The following is an 18,122-nucleotide window of genomic DNA, read 5'->3' as shown; positions in this document are numbered from 1 at the left end:
TATGATCGACGAATGGTGATAATGATACAATTCTACTGGTAGATGATACTGCAATACCTTTTCTAAGTTCGAAATTTCCGATTTAAAATCTTGATGCTGGGCACTTTCTTATCAAGTAATTGTACGCTTTTGTATAGTGTGCTAGTGACAAAATGGATTCCTTTTTTCTGCATTTATCTGCAAAGAAGAAGCAAAGCGCTGCAACTCTAAGTAAACGATTCCAGTTGCTGAAACGCGATATGTCAATTTGGCATTTCAGTTTTTTTATTGCATCTGCCATTATAATAACATGTTGAGCAGAAAGGAAATCTTATTTCGGCCACGTGTTTTTATTTTGAGACAAAAAGGGTGGGCCTAATAGCCAACGTGAGTTGACATTCATCTGGTGAACGTTGTAGCCTCGGGTACCATCGTCAGCGGGATTTCTGGTGACGAAATGTAGAACCAATCTTGGGCAGAGGAAACGTCTAAAATTTTGGCTAGTCTGATAGCAATGAAGATCCGATGACGAATCTCAGGAGTCCGTAGCCAATACAAAACGGTCGTACTATCAGACCAAAAAACTTGTTTATGGATTTCTATATCCATCTCATCTTTGACAAATTGAGCTAGTTGAGCACCATATACCGCAGCCTGTAATTCCAAATTAGGAATCGTCATCGGTTTTATTGGCGCGACTCTTGCTTTACCAATCACAAATGCGACTGAGACGGATTCGTCAATGTGTTCAATTCGTAGATAACTGACTGCTGATAATGCTAACTCGGATGAATCTGTGAACGTGTGTAGTTCAATCGATGAAATCGGTATCTCGTTAAACACGAGTAATTTTGTTGTGTGGCTCGTGTCGAAAATCACTTCCGTTCGTTTTCGACAAAAGAAGTCATGTCAGTGACAAATGTCAACATATGACTTTTTTGGAAAATATTTTCTTGATCGTTTTGTTCTAAATTAATCTTTCAGAAATTAATTCTGTCGCGAAAACAAAAGCGATTGTAAGATACAATAAAGCGAGGCACTGTTAGCCAAGTGGGTATTGCTTCGGAGGTCGGGGGGTTTTAACCCCTACTTGATTGGAACTTTTTGCTTAAAAAGATTCTCTATGCTAGAGCCCGCTCTGAAATCGCTCTGCCTGTCGTTCGAAAGCCATTTGTCCGACGCTAGTCGGTTTATTATCCGTTAAAACAGTGAAAGAATTTTAAATTGAAATGTTACTGTGGTTTCAAAAAAATAACGTAAGTTGTCCATTTTGTAATTCCTACAGATGAGTACCAATTATATGACTGCTGTTTACAGTTAAACCACGGGTAGCCTCAGCTTCTAGCGACAGATCTTCATCGTTTAATTGCGATGGACGTATTTTCTATGAGTATCATTGAAATTTTATCTGTTTACAGCCATCAATAGTTGGGGAAAGTTGGGAACAAAAAAAAACATTTTGAGCAGCAAGCAACAAAACATAAATATTTGAGTACGCTAAAAATGTACAAAATGCTTCCAGGCTCTCATCTTACTTAATGCTCTGTGGCTGTCGCAACCTTCAAAAGAACCCTAAAAAACCGCTTACCAATTAGAATAAATTTGCATTCTATTCAAGTTTTAAAATTTTTCTGAACGATCAATTTTAATTTAGATACTAAATCAGATCACTTTTTGGTTTCATGTCTCAACAATTGAAAGAATGACAGCAATACCCTAACTTTATCACAAAAATAGATTAGGGTAACGGAAAACAAAATGGCGTTTTCGGCTGTTTAGTGCTTAAATTCCACAACCGTGAGGTTTGATTATTTTGATGAACCATTTAATCATTTGACTAACGAAAACAACTTTTTCGGAAGAAATTCTCGCTAATTTAAAAGCAACATAGCTTTGAATTGTTTATCCTGAAGGTGAAGAAAACATGACAGAAAGAGTAGGCGGGAGAAATACATAACATTTGCAAAAATTGACCAATTTAGCGTAAAACGAAATTGGACAACTTGAGTAAAACTTTTCTGAGCTGAAATGCTTCGGAAGAAATTTGTGTACAGACGAGCCAAAAAGCTGCTTCTTACTTGACACATCATAGTATACCGAGTGTGAAGTTGGAGAAAGCATTTTTACAAGAGCTACCTAACATCTCATTGCACTGTTTTTTTTTAGTTTCGGCAAACTCCAATATATCCAAGAACAAAATATCTAACATCAGGAAATGTCGCCATTAAGTAGTTTCTAATATTTCAAAGAACTGTCTGCGAATTCTAGCTCTATATGCTTTCTACGTATGAGGCACATATAAAAGCTTCTATTGGATCGCGTCTGGAAATTCAAAATGACCGGATGATAAATGGTCAACAGGAAATTCCTGCCAGGTTCTGGAAAGTTCCTGAAAATCAAGAAATTTCGACGCCACACACCTTGTTCCAGAATACCACAGTAAAGCCAAATCTTGTCTGGAACAAAATGATAATTAGTTCTCATGTTTTGAAATGTGAGAAAGATAAATTGCATTAAAATTCGAAAAATTGAAAATTCGAAGCAAACTAAACAGCTTTTGCACGATGTGTTTGGCATTACATGAATCTTTGAATATTGGCAATTTTTTTGACATTTGTATCTCGATTTCAGAGACTCAGCTTGGAAAGTGTGGCTTTGGCTTCGGAAATGGAAACTTCTACGACTATGGGCATGTTAAGGACATTGATGAATGTGCACAAATAGCCGTTTCTGAGCGAGTACTGCGTGATCCATTTATAAACGCAGTGGTCGTTTATCCATTCCCTGAAGACAGTGAAAGTGGCGGAGACTCTGGGTTAGAGACTGACGAGTTGGACTGTTACGTTAAGAGTAACCAGACAACGCACAATCATGGTAGCTCTAGTTCTACTGCATCTGCGAGATACAAAAACTGCTTCTTACTCGAGTAACCAATTATTAATTAATGCAAATAAATTATTCAAATTATACGTCATCAGTTGCCAATTTTCTAACAAAAATACAATGTTTGTCAATATTCTTTTGAGATTCCACAAATATGTTATTTCATCACAAATAGATTAATCTCGTAGATTAATTTAGCTGTGATGACTCCAACCTCTGCAGTAGCCGTATAGAATGTTACATGACTTGACTGTTACATGACTTGTTACATGACTGTTACAAAACAATCGGAAGCACGATCGTTTGATGCTATGTTATAACTATAATTTCAATGCGGGTGTTTTCTTGGCAAATGGTCTTTCTATTAATCGCTCAGCAATCGCGAGACCTATTTTTGTTCCGACCCACTTTAGTGGGGGAGGAACTATATACTCAAATGGGTATTTTTTGTTCAGTCAAATTTGGCCGATCGATATAATAATCGCAGAGAAATGTGAGTGGTATCATTAAAAATCCCGTCCAGCGTAGAATATGGAATTAAAGATTTTTTCAATTTTTGCTTTCTAGAGGGAGTTATCGAGGTTCAAAGTTTTGTGAAAATGTGACGTAATTCAGCTGTATCTATTCACAATTTCGGTAATTTTGACCAAATTTTCGACAACTTTTTTAAATTTTGTTCATTTTTTTTTACTGAAGTGTTAGTAGTATCCATATCTGCCATGTTACTGGAGCGGGGGGGTCCGGACCCCCCGCCCTCCAGTAACATGGCAGATATCCGCTGCTGAAATGTTCGCTGTATATAGAATTAGGTGTTACCTAAGTTTTGAACTCTCACTAAATCTTTTTGGTGAAAACATAAAAAACCTAATATAAGACACCAGAAGCCTAAAATTTTTCAAAAAATTTCAAAAATTTTTTCGAAAATTTTTCAAAGTTTTTCAAAGTCCTAAAATGGTCTGAAATGGATTTTGCGCTATGAAAGAGCACTCAAAAGTGATTTTTTGTTGACTTCACTTTTTTCACCAAAGTAGTATAGGGGTCGAAACATATAAAAATTTCGAATTTTTTGAAAAAAATTTTAAAATTTTTTTGGAGTCCTAAAATGGTCTGAAATGGATTTTGCGCTATGAAAGAGCACTCAAAAGTGATTTTTTTGTTGACTTCACTTTTTTCACCTAAGTAGTAGAGGGGTCGAAACATATCAAAATTTCGAATTTTTTGAAAAAAATTTTAAAATTTTTTTGGAGTCCTAAAATGGTCTGAAATGGATTTTGCGCTATAAAAGAGCACTCAAAAGTGATTTTTTGTTGACTTCACTTTATTCACCTATGAAGTATGGGGTGTCGAAACAAACAAAAATTTCGTTATTTTTCTGAAAAAAAATTTCAAAAATTTTTTGAAGCCCTAAAATGGCATGAAATGGATTTTTCGCAATGAAGGAGCTTTCAAAAATGATTTTTGTGGACTTCATTTTGTTCAGCCAAATAGGACATGAAAAACTCAGTTTTTGAAGTAGTCTGAAAGAAGTCAAAGAGCAGTCAGAAGCAGTTTTTGTTGACAATACTTTTGCAAATGTTCAGTGTGACGTGGAAAGCTTGGCTTTATTTTTTTTATATACATGTGTAACTATGTATGTTTCTATCAAAACAAGTACGTATATTTGCTTACATGTGTTCAAAATTGTAATGTTTATGTAGGAATGAACAATTGAAAGAAACGAAAGAATGAGAGTTTTATTTATATAATTACGCGTATTCATGTGTATAATGAAAGTATATATGAAGTATATATCTGTTTATAAGTAAATATAACTGTGCTTAAGTTTAGTAATATGTTTCTATGAGTATAAGCTGAAGTGTATGTCTGTGGGTAGAAATTGTAAATGTGTGTATATGTGAAGCCGTTCTTGGTTTTATGTGTGTATGTTTTTCTATATCTATACAGTGAAATGTATGTATATATGTCTGAATGTGTTTGTATTTATGTATTTATATGTTTGCAATCCGATGAGAGATAGAGAGAGAGAGAGAGAGAGATAGAGAGAAGTGGGAGATAAGTTCCTGGAGGGCATTTTTATTGCCTTGAAGAATGTTGTTATTTGTCTCCACGATCCAATAATGTTATCTTGCACACGGATTTTGACCTTCAGCGTAGCTAAACTCTGTCCCATTAAGCATTGGCAAGCAAAACGTCACAAACGAAGACGACAACAAGTTTTTGATGTTCTGAGCATGCTTTGTTGAATACTGAATTTTCTACACCTATCTAGCTACCATATTAAAAACTATCAAGATTTTTTACGAAAAAAAAATTCATGCTCTTTGTCTTTTAATCCTAGGCAAGAAAATGATAAAATGTGGCAACACAGAAGACAAAAACAACTTTTTGATGTTCTGGGCATGCTTTTTTGAAAACAAATTTCTCTATACTCATTCAGCTACCCTTCTAGGATTGAGCAAGATTATTTACAGGAAAAAATTATTTGAGATAAATTGTTGAGAGATAAACAATAAATTGAGCTAAGTAAAAAGATTAAATTCTGTCAAAAACCGAAAAATTTGGTGGAAAAACTATGATATGCAGGAGCAGCTGAACGTGTTAGTTAAATAAATTAGAATGATAGGAATTCGTCAAGAGCTTGAATCAAACAAATAGTGTAATGATGTACAAGAAGAGTAGTTTCCACTGGAACTGTAAAAATAGCTAAATTCTTAAAAGTTAATTAGCCACTTGATCAATTAAGCAAGAAAGAACACAAGATTTGGATCTGCGGGGGGTTGCTAGAAACAGCTTCAGTAGCGAATAAGTCTTATTTGCGTATTGGGAATAACACTAACGGATAATGCGTGCTTTGACTGAAATCTTAAACAAAAGCGAATCGCTTCTTCAGTAAATGGTTCCAGCATACTGAATATACATATACTCAACTATTAAACAATGGAAGTAAAATATCAGAACACCTCAAGCCAATAAAAATCGAATGAGTTCATTATTGTTCTTTCTTGAATCAAATTTTCTGTGCATTCAGTAACCCTGTGTTAAAATTTTGGATTACTTATTGTTCTGTCGACGTTTTAAAATAACATCACCGTAACGATATTTGATAGAGCATCGGAAAGAGTAACATCCAAAGGAATTTGAAATTTAAAGCGACAGAGTCTGTATAACATATTGGGTTATGAAGCCTGACGAACATTTCGGAATTGAACACAACACTACTGCTACCTACTACTGCTACTGCCTACTACTACTATCTACAACTTCTATCTACAATTAGTACCTACTACTACTACTGCTACCTACTACTGCTACTGCCTTCTACTACTATCTACAACTACTATCTACAATTAGTACCTACTACTACTACTACTGCTACCTACTAGTAATACCTACAACTACTACTAGATTCTATTAATATCTACTACAACTACTTATTGGTTCTAAGTTACACTAGTAACTACTACTACTTCTTTTTAATACCTTCAAATTTTACCATTTGTTTACTAACTATTTACAAAAAGCTGTTTCTGTTTCTCTAAAAAATGAAAACAATTCTTATCTCTAGAGGAGACTCGCTGAGCATAAGCAACAGAAGCTTTTCTCTATCTCAAGGTAATGTGTCCTGACTGACACAGACCGATAAAATTTAGCCGCTAATATTTTCAACAATGCATTAAGTGTTTGAAGTTTTTTCGAAGATATAAAAAACGCTGAAGCTATGTTGTATACGTTAACTCAGTAATTTTCAACTCAATGTTAATTTCTTAATTAACAATTAAGAAATCCATGGTATGGTATATCAAGTGGTACTTAATTAATTAAATCAATGTAGGGTTTTATTGTTTAGCGAACCAGTCTAATTTCTAGGAGTTTTTTTGATATGTTCTTTTTTTGAAGTGCAACTTTTTTTATACTTTATTCAAAAATTGCTTGCTTCAAAAATTCTATAGTGTGTACCTTAATGGAAACAAACACTTTTCAACGTACCTACATTATCAAAAAAAAAACAGGTTTTACAGTATATAGTTGTTTTCGTATGTTTATTCAGAGCCACCTGTTGTTTCAGTTGTCAGGAATTACACAAATTTTCCGAATCCCTACGTTTCAAAAACTTGTATAGACAGAAAACTGCTGGGATAGCTTGCCAGAAGGACAATGCGTTTGTTGAGTTTCATATTAACCTTAGCTTTGGCTCAGGATGTGTTCAAAGCTGAGACTGTAATTGTGAACTTGCTATGCATCAAAAGTTTAGCACTACATGATCTTGCAATTTTTGTTATATTAACTTCTTCCTAATTTGTTAAATTTCATTTGGTCCTTGTTTATCTGAAGAAAATTAAAAACGAATCAACCTCATGAAACATTGTTGCACAAACTCGTTGCGCAGTCTTGTTGCATTCTTGCAGAGTCTTGTCGCATTTGAGAGCTCAAACAAAAACATTAAATTTAGGTGTTTAGCTGAACAAATTTTGTTTGTTTTCAGCATCTGTTTACACTCAATGGGCACCAAATGGTTCCAGAGAAGTACTTCTCGCGGAATTTGAAACAAAATTCTTCTTTATTAGTGTTCAAAACACAACCGGAGACAGTATGGCTTTGGATAAGCAAGTAGAATAAAAATGTGAAAAATGGTCGATCACTTTACCTAAAAGTTGAACCATTGTGTTCGATTTCGAGTTTGTGATCTAAACAGTTTTCAAGGATAATTAACTTTTAAGAAAAAGGCTTCTTTCTTAGGAGACCTTCTGGTTTCACTAAGCTTTTTGATATAATTTACTATATTATATAGACTATATTCACATGGTATGTTATGCAATCTTTACTGCACGACTTCTGCAAGCATTCTAAGCTGAAGAGTATAATTTTGCATTGTTCTAAAGAAAAAAACAGAAAAAACACATGATTTTCCTGGTGCTAGGAAAATCGGCGGACAGGTCGTTTAGCCGACAAGGAAAAAATGAGAAATTTAGACGACAGTTTTTATCATAATTGGTAATAAAAGTCTAATTGGTTTATAAATCAGTAGTTCGGTTGTGATAGATTCATATCAACTCCCACAGAACGTTGAGGCATGACCATGGCCCGCGAGGCATGGCCAGATGCGGTTAAATGCAGTCCAACCACGTAAAGCCCTCCGTTACACTAGTTGATGAAAAAACTAAGGTATACTTGTCCGCTTACAGAATAGTGTTTTAAATTGGCCAATCACAGCTTCAGAATAAGATTTATTGCTCATTTTACTTAAATTGTTGGTAAAATTGTTCATTTTTTGGTGTGTTGACATATTTTACCAGTAATTTTCGAAAAGATAGGTCAGTGCAACTCTTTAATTGATTAAATTTCTCTGAAGAATATTCGGCTAATGAACATTAAATATTGTAAAATAACTAATGTGGAGATACCTTTAAGTCATGGCCACATTAAGTAACAGTTAACACAACTAATTTTGATTTTTGCTATCATAAAAACCGACAACACAGACAGTAGAAATCAGATTAGGAGCTTCGATACCATAGTCAAACTGACAAGTATACTTCTACATTCATTTGGCCGATTTGGAAAATTTTCAGTGTTTAAACCCTGTAACCCATAGTGCATCAAGTTCAAAGTTTAAGGTATTCAAAATTTTTGGAAATTAGTGTTTCATGTGGTAATATTGTATTATAATACTAGTATTCTTGGCTTTGTGTACTTCGTTTTGATGTTATCTTTCCGAAAGGTTTCTATGTTTTCAAACGTTTGTTGTTATGGATCCTATGAAGAGTCGATTTGAGTTCTTTCAACTGAGTGAAAGACAAAAAACAACTGTCAAAAGGCAAATCCTGATTATAGAGGCAATTGAGCTAATAAGATTTCCAGATTTTTTAATGCAGTATTTTAATTTCCTCTGAGCTTAAAAAATGTGAGAAATAAGTAAAAATGTCTCTTGGAAAAAATCTCCAGGTGGAATTTTACTACTGCGTGTTTTGCTTATTGCCACTATTGTCAATAGAGACCATTGTAATTTAACATGATTTTTATCCTCATGAAAATTTGTAGCCTCTATAATAATAAATGGTTGAATTATTATGTACATGGAAAAGTTGTTTTTCACGAGTAATCATATAGCAAAACCTTAATTTTCAATAATGCTTTATTGATCGGCAATTTACGCTATGAAAATGAATCAGCCGTCTCACAGGTAGTATGAAAATATTTTTTTTTCATGGCGCTCAAAAAAAAGGAAACCTCTAACAGAACTGCAAAATTAACAACGGTAAGAAAAGAAACGCTTTTTAATGTCAACTTTGCTTTTAATTTGAAAGACCTAATATAAAACAATGTCTAGCTGAAATAAAAAAGACTTAGATTGTGCAAAGCAAAAATTTATAAGATATCCTTGTCAAACAAATATTTATGTACAAGCTGATCTTTCATTACTCCTTTAACAAATTTATTTTTTACGACCTCAATAGTTTGCCTTGAGAAAACTCATAGGAGAACGGAGAAGTATTCACTTCTTGCATCTATTGGAAATTTCGCTCTGATACGTTAAATGCTTACTATTCATGATACCATAGCTTTATGGATTATAGAAGTTTTAAGTTCGCGTTAATGAATACGTAGGTTTTGAATATTTATGAGTTACTTGAATAACATACTGAAATACTTCAAATTGACACATAGCTCTAAAAGCTACTGAAGGAATTCTGTGAAAACCAAATGTTCTAAGACAAACACAAGTTGTTACACATGTATACAGAAAACAGTAGTGCATACTTACGTCTATGGTTCAAATTAAGCCTTTGAGCAAAACATTTTTGTTATCTACTAACGTTAGCAGGGGAACTTCTTATCGTTCCTAACAATAAACCACGTCAATACTATGCAAAATCAAAAGTATTATACAAATGACTTAATACTAAGCGTACGACATAGAACCAGTTACTATATAAACTAGAAGCAATTGTAACCGTGAAAATCAAACAATAAGGCCAATAGTTGAGTTTAAATGTATTTGATTTGTCCATTGCTTTTTCCATTGCTTTATATAAGTAAACGTTATTTTGTTTAAATTCAGCACAGTGGGGGGTCGAAATGTACTCCCAAATAAAGAATTGCAAGCCTATGTACTCACTCTCTATTTATCACAAGTTTTGCTGCAACACAGTAGAGTACATGTATATATACGCCTTCTTGATCAGAGACAAGAGAATACTTAAGCAAACTAATAAAAGTGCTTTTAGCCGAAAATATTATGCAACAATTTTGCAGAGAAGACTGAACTTCTCACAATATAGGTTTTTTTTATTCATAAAAAGCGAGTGGTCAGGTTGAATTTTTTGTTTCAACCCGTGACTTGTAAGAGAGCCGAAGTGAAAAGAGCCGATTCAACGGAACCGACATTTTATTTAAATTATAAGTTGATAATTTACGGTAAATTTTGCGACAAATTAATTTGGCTCTTAAATGAGACTACTACATTCGAGTATTGGAAAAAATAATATTTAGTATCTTCTAGTATAAGACACTGAAAGCAAATTTTTAAAAAAATAATTATCTTGAAATCATCGCGGACCATGGCCATGCCTCAGCGGCTGTTGGGATTTGATATGAAACTATCATAACCGAACATGAGACCAATTAACCCACTCAGGTACTTTTTAATAATCAATTAACAATTTAGGGTAATTAAGGGCAACTTTTTGGTTTCGGCTCTACTTATATCAAAACAAGTTGCGGCGTTTTCTAACGTCAGCTCTTTATAACGTCGACTCTTGCGCGTATCCATTTCAACATTTCAGAACGATAATCTACGGTTTGGGGATCCTACTCTACAACAAACTTCTGACTTTCTAGTTCTTTAAACAGGTTGAAGCCTGTTTCCTGTTTCTCTGACGTGGATAATGTTCAACCAACATACTTTAGTTTAAAGGAGTGGTTTTTCAACTACTAAAATTTGGATAATAAGCATACACAACGGATTTAAATAAAGCACAGCATTTCAAAGTAACAGGTTATAAATGGAAAATACTGGATACCAACGTCTAGTTCATAAGCTTTAATCAACAAGAATTTTTCAGTTCTAGTTGTTATTGTCGCATGAACACCTCACATTTTCATCGAATCTCATTCTTTTTGGAAAATTTCCACTGTGAATTACACATCCTCCAACAACACGAGATTGGCTCCTCTTTTGTAGAGCATTGTTAGCCGATGGCTCAGTGCTAAGTTTCTGGAAGTTTTCTTCAATTTTCGAGTTTTCTTCAAGAAGACTAGGGAATCGTTCTAAGATGGAAGATATCACAGTCTTTCTGTTATCATCGGGTGTGGATGATGTTGTATGATCAATTTTATCGTGAATGGTGGTTATTTTTGTTTCAATTCTGCATGATTCGAGCTTTTTCCACGTATTTTCCAAACCTTCTAAAGCAGCGCAATATTCTTCATGGCTCCTGAAGAGTGGCATACTTTCGAAATCATAACTGCGCAAGATCCTCTTTATGTCCATAGGAAGTGACCATATGTCAGAAGTCAAAGGATTAGGTATATTCTGAGAAGTTACTCCCGTTTCTGAGGGGGTTGAGTTGTTGATAAAGTCTTCCTCTTCGGTTATATTAGGTAATGTAGAAACAAAGTCAATAAATTTTTTGGGTATGAGACAATGATCGAAGGTAGTCCAGCTTGAAATTGAGCTGCCCTTCCTTTGTTGTATGAAGGCAATATTGTTTTCATAACGAGTTTGATAGACAATTGTGCGCTGAAATGAGCCTTCAAATTGCGTTAGGATATGATACATTATAGGTTATAAACCGGCAGTTGAGTTTGGGTTTTGGCATACACTAATTGAATGACATACAAGTCAAGAATGAAAACGCTAAAATATTAATTTGAGAAGCAATTCATTCAGTTAAAAGTAAATATAAGCCGTTCGCTGGGATGTTAGCACTCGTTCTATTAGCCTAATTAGCCAAATAGTTTCCAATGAAGACCTGTTAACATTTCGAGGAGAACTCAGTTGTTAAATCAGTTAGACTAATTCTTATTCTTTTTCAGTTGTAAAAAGAATTGAAGTTTCTCCTATGTACCTCAGACATTAACATCTCAAGGTTTTGATCTGATTGCTACGTATAAAGCTGAAGAATTGCACTGTGCGTATGAGAAGTTCAGTCTTCTCTGCAAAATTTTTGCATAATATTTTCGGCTAAAAGCACTTTTATTAGTTTGCTTAAGTATTCTCTTGTCTCTGATCAAGAAGGCGTATATATACATGTACTCTACTGTGTTGCAGCAAAATTGTGATAAATAGAAAGTGAATACATAGGCTTGCAATTCTTTATTTGGGAGTACATTTCGACCCCCATCTGTGCTCAATTTAAGCAAAATAACGTTAACTTGTACGTTTAGTATTAAGTCATTTGTATAATACTTTTGATTTTGCATAGCATTGACGTGGTTTATTGTAAGGAACGATAAGAAGTTCCCCTGCTAACGTTAGTAGATAACAAACATTTTTTGCTCAAAGGCTCAATTTGAACCATAGACGTAAGTATGCACTACTGTTTTCTGTATACATGTGTAACAACTTGTGTTTGTCTTAGAACATTTGGTTTTCACAGAATTCTTTCAGTAGCTTTTAGAGCTATGTGTCAATTTGAAGTATTTCAGTATGTTATTCAAGTAACTCATAAATATTCAAAACCTACGTATTCATTAACGCGAACTTAAAACTTCTATAATCCATAAAGCTATGGTATCATGAATAGTAAGCATTTAACGTATCAGAGCGAAATTTCCAATAGATGCAAGAAGTGAATACTTCTCCGTTCTCCTATGAGTTTTCTCAAGGCAAACTATTGAGGTCGTAAAAAATAAATTTGTTAAAGGAGTAATGAAAGATCAGCTTGTACATAAATATTTGTTTGACAAGGATATCTTATAAATTTTTGCTTTGCACAATCTAAGTCTTTTTTATTTCAGCTAGACAATGTTTTATATTAGGTCTTTCAAATTAAAAGCAAAGTTGACATTAAAAAGCGTTTCTTTTCTTACCGTTGTTAATTTTGCAGTTCTGTTAGAGGTTTCCTTTTTTTTGAGCGCCATGAAAAAAAAATATTTTCATACTACCTGTGAGACGGCTGATTCATTTTCATAGCGTAAATTGCCGATCAATAAAGCTTTATTGAAAATTAAGGTTTTGCTATATGATTACTCGTGAAAAACAACTTTTTCATGTACATAATGATTCAACCATTTATTGCTGTAGAGGCTACAAATTTTTATGAGGATAAAAATCATGTTAAATTACAATGGTCTCTATTGACAATAGTGGCAATAAGCAAAACACGCAGTAGTAAAATTCCACCTGGAGATTTTTTCCAAGAGACATTTTTACTTATTTCTCACATTTTTTAAGCTCAGAGGAAATTAAAATACTGCATTAAAAAATCTGGAAATCATATTAGCTCAATTGCCTCTATAATCAGGATTTGCCTTTTGACAGTTGTTTTTTGTTTTTCACTCAGTTGAAAGAACTCAAAATCGACTCTTCATAGGATCCATAACAACAAACGTTTGAAAACATAGAAACCTTTCGGAAAGATAACATCAAAACGAAGTACACAAAGCCAAGAATACTAGTATTATAATACAATATTACCACATGAAACACTAATTTCCAAAAATTTTGAATACCTTAAACTTTGAACTTGATGCACTATGGGTTACAGGGTTTAAACACTGAAAATTTTCCAAATCGGCCAAATGAATGTAGAAGTATACTTGTCAGTTTGACTATGGTATCGAAGCTCCTAATCTGATTTCTACTGTCTGTGTTGTCGGTTTTTATGATAGCAAAAATCAAAATTAGTTGTGTTAACTGTTACTTAATGTGGCCATGACTTAAAGGTATCTCCACATTAGTTATTTTACAATATTTAATGTTCATTAGCCGAATATTCTTCAGAGAAATTTAATCAATTAAAGAGTTGCACTGACCTATCTTTTCGAAAATTACTGGTAAAATATGTCAACACACCAAAAAATGAACAATTTTACCAACAATTTAAGTAAAATGAGCAATAAATCTTATTCTGAAGCTGTGATTGGCCAATTTAAAACACTATTCTGTAAGCGGACAAGTATACCTTAGTTTTTTCATCAACTAGTGTAACGGAGGGCTTTACGTGGTTGGACTGCATTTAACCGCATCTGGCCATGCCTCGCGGGCCATGGTCATGCCTCAACGTTCTGTGGGAGTTGATATGAATCTATCACAACCGAACTACTGATTTATAAACCAATTAGACTTTTATTACCAATTATGATAAAAACTGTCGTCTAAATTTCTCATTTTTTCCTTGTCGGCTAAACGACCTGTCCGCCGATTTTCCTAGCACCAGGAAAATCATGTGTTTTTTCTGTTTTTTTCTTTAGAACAATGCAAAATTATACTCATCAGCTTAGAATGCTTGCAGAAGTCGTGCAGTAAAGATTGCATAACATACCATGTGAATATAGTCTATATAATATAGTAAATTATATCAAAAAGCTTAGTAAAACCAGAAGGTCTCCTTCACTTCTTTGACACATATATAGCTGTAGTCTAAATAGATTGTGAGAACGTATTTCAAATGTTTTGCGTTCACAATTATATAACATAACAACTATTATGACGTAATTATCCCTTGAATACTATTTTTAGATCACAAACTCAAACTCAAACTCAAACTTTGACTTTAAATTAGAGGGATAGGCCAAGTTTTCACATTTTATTATATTTGGTAATTCAAAGTTAAGCGGTCACCTATTATTGTGTTTTTAATACTAAAAGTAGTCTTTCTTCAAAGTCAATTATCCTTGAATAGTGTTTTTAGATCAAAAATTCAAACACAAACTCAAGACTTCCATTTTTCTGTGGAGCAATCGACCAAAATCACCATTTTAATAAACTTGATTATCGAAATCCATGCCGCCTCTGAGTTTTGAATACTAAGAAAGAAGCCTTTTTCTTAAAAGTTAATTATCCTTGAAAACTGTTTAGATCACAAACTCGAAATCGAACACAATGGTTGAACTTTTAGGTAAAGTGATCGACCATTTTTCACATTTTTATTCTACTTGCTTATCCAAAGCCATACTGTCTCCGGTTGTGTTTTGAACACTAATAAAGAAGAATTTTGTTTCAAATTCCGCGAGAAGTACTTCTCTGGAACCATTTGGTGCCCATTGAGTGTAAACAGATGCTGAAAACAAACAAAATTTGTTCAGCTAAACACCTAAATTTAATGTTTTTGTTTGAGCTCTCAAATGCGACAAGACTCTGCAAGAATGCAACAAGACTGCGCAACGAGTTTGTGCAAGAATGTTTCATGAGGTTGATTCGTTTTTAATTTTCTTCAGATAAACAAGGACCAAATGAAATTTAACAAATTAGGAAGAAGTTAATATAACAAAAATTGCAAGATCATGTAGTGCTAAACTTTTGATGCATAGCAAGTTCACAATTACAGTCTCAGCTTTGAACACATCCTGAGCCAAAGCTAAGGTTAATATGAAACTCAACAAACGCATTGTCCTTCTGGCAAGCTATCCCAGCAGTTTTCTGTCTATACAAGTTTTTGAAACGTAGGGATTCGGAAAATTTGTGTAATTCCTGACAACTGAAACAACAGGTGGCTCTGAATAAACATACGAAAACAACTATATACTGTAAAACCTGTTTTTTTTGATAAAGTAGGTACGTTGAAAAGTGTTTGTTTCCATTAAGGTACACACTATAGAATTTTTGAAGCAAGCAATTTTTGAATAAAGTATAAAAAAAGTTGCACTTCAAAAAAAGAACATATCAAAAAAACTCCTAAAAATTAGACTGGTTCGCTAAACAATAAAACCCTACATTGATTTAATTAATTAGGTACCACTTGATATACCATACCATGGATTTCTTAATTGTTAATTAAGAAATTAACATTGAGTTGAAAATTACTGAGTTAACGTATACAACATAGCTTCAGCGTTTTTTATATCTTCGAAAAAACTTCAAACACTTAATGCATTGTTGAAAATATTAGCGGCTAAATTCTATCGGTCTGTGTCAGTCAGGACACATTACCTTGAGATAGAGAAAAGCTTCTGTTGTTTATGCTCAGCGAGTCTCCTCTAGAGATAAGAATTGTTTTCATTTTTTAGAGAAACAGAAACAGCTTTTTGTAAATAGTTAGTAAACAAATGGTAAAATTTGAAGGTATTAAAAAGAAGTAGTAGTAGGTACTAGTGTAACTTAGAACCAATAAGTAGTTGTAGTAGATATTAATAGAATCTAGTAGTAGTTGTAGGTTTTACTAGTAGGTAGCAGTAGTAGTAGTAGTAGGTACTAATTGTAGATAGTAGTTGTAGATAGTAGTAGAAGGCAGTAGCAGTAGTAGGTAGCAGTAGTAGTAGGTACTAATTGTAGATAGAAGTTGTAGATAGTAGTAGTAGGCAGTAGCAGTAGTAGGTAGCAGTAGTGTTGTGTTCAATTCCGAAATGTTCGTCAGGCTTCATAACCCAATATGTTATACAGACTCTGTCGCTTTAAATTTCAAATTCCTTTGGATGCTACTCTTTCCGATGCTCTATCAAATATCGTTACGGTGATGTTATTTTAAAACGTCGACAGAACAATAAGTAATCCAAAATTTTAACACAGGGTTACTGAATGCACAGAAAATTTGATTCAAGAAAGAACAATAATGAACTCATTCGATTTTTATTGGCTTGAGGTGTTCTGATATTTTACTTCCAGTGTTTAATAGTTGAGTATATGTATATTCAGTATGCTGGAACCATTTACTGAAGAAGCGATTCGCTTTTGTTTAAGATTTCAGTCAAAGCACGCATTATCCGTTAGTGTTATTCCCAATACGCAAATAAGACTTATTCGCTACTGAAGCTGTTTCTAGCAACCCCCCGCAGATACAAATCTTGTGTTCTTTCTTGCTTAATTGATCAAGTGGCTAATTAACTTTTAAGAATTTAGCTATTTTTACAGTTCCAGTGGAAACTACTCTTCTTGTACATCATTACACTATTTGTTTGATTCAAGCTCTTGACGAATTCCTATCATTCTAATTTATTTAACTAACACGTTCAGCTGCTCCTGCATATCATATTTTTTCCACCAAATTTTTCGGTTTTTGACAGAATTTAATCTTTTTACTTAGCTCAATTTATTGTTTATCTCTCAACAATTTATCTCAAATAATTTTTTCCTGTAAATAATCTTGCTCAATCCTAGAAGGGTAGCTGAATGCGTATAGAGAAATTTGTTTTCAAAAAAGCATGCCCAGAACATCAAAAAGTTGTTTTTGTCTTCTGTGTTGCCACATTTTATCATTTTCTTGCCTAGGATTAAAAGACAAAGAGCATGAATTTTTTTTTCGTAAAAAATCTTGATAGTTTTTAATATGGTAGCTAGATAGGTGTAGAAAATTCAGTATTCAACAAAGCATGTTCAGAACATCAAAAACTTGTTGTCGTCTTCGTTTGTGACGTTTTGCTTGCCAATGCTTAATGGGACAGAGTTTAGCTACGCTGAAGGTCAAAATCCGTGTGCAAGATATAATATTATTGGATCGTGGAGACAAATAACAACATTCTTCAAGGCAATAAAAATGCCCTCCAGGAACTTATCTCCCACCTCTCTCTATCTCTCTCTCTCTCTCTCTCTCTATCTCTCTCATCGGATTGCAAACATATAAATACATAAATACAAACACATTCAGACATATATACATACATTTCACTGTATAGATATAGAAAAACATACACACATAAAACCAAGAACGGCTTCACATATACACACATTTACAATTTCTACCCACAGACATAGACTTCAGCTTATACTCATAGAAACATATTACTAAACTTAAGCACAGTTATATTTACTTATAAACAGATATACACTTTCATATATACTTTCATTATACACATGAATACGCGTAATTATATAAATAAAACTCTCATTCTTTCGTTTCTTTCAATTGTTCATTCCTACATAAACATTACAATTTTGAACACATGTAAGCAAATATACGTACTTGTTTTGATAGAAACATACATAGTTACACATGTATATAAAAAAAAGCCAAGCTTTCCACGTCACACTGAACATTTGCAAAAGTATTGTCAACAAAAACTGCTTCTGACTGCTCTTTGACTTCTTTCAGACTACTTCAAAAACTGAGTTTTTCATGTCCTATTTGGTTGAACAAAATGAAGTCCACAAAAATCATTTTTGA

At 33.5% G+C, this 18,122-nt stretch overlaps 2 protein-coding genes across 3 annotated transcripts in view; both read left to right on the top strand.

Moving 5' to 3' along the window:
• Positions 1–2,995, top strand: part of LOC142337545 (uncharacterized) — a 47,330-nt gene extending 44,335 nt beyond the window's left edge. The window contains exon 6 of the mRNA XM_075386844.1: positions 2,611–2,995. Coding sequence (XP_075242959.1) covers positions 2,611–2,909 — 299 coding nt within the window. The 3' untranslated portion in view covers positions 2,910–2,995. The remainder of the gene's footprint in view (positions 1–2,610) is intronic.
• LOC142337547 (ras-related protein ORAB-1-like) overlaps positions 1–18,122 on the top strand; it is a 555,140-nt gene that overhangs the window by 99,485 nt on the left and 437,533 nt on the right. The gene's annotated exons all lie outside the window — the stretch shown is intronic.

The sequence above is a fragment of the Convolutriloba macropyga genome, chromosome 4 (assembly GCF_964194025.1).
Source record: "Convolutriloba macropyga chromosome 4, txConMacr16.3, whole genome shotgun sequence".
In the NCBI taxonomy this organism is placed as follows: Eukaryota; Metazoa; Xenacoelomorpha; order Acoela; family Convolutidae; genus Convolutriloba; species Convolutriloba macropyga.
Note: the sequence above shows the minus strand (reverse complement) of the source record. Positions and strands in the feature narration are given on the sequence as shown.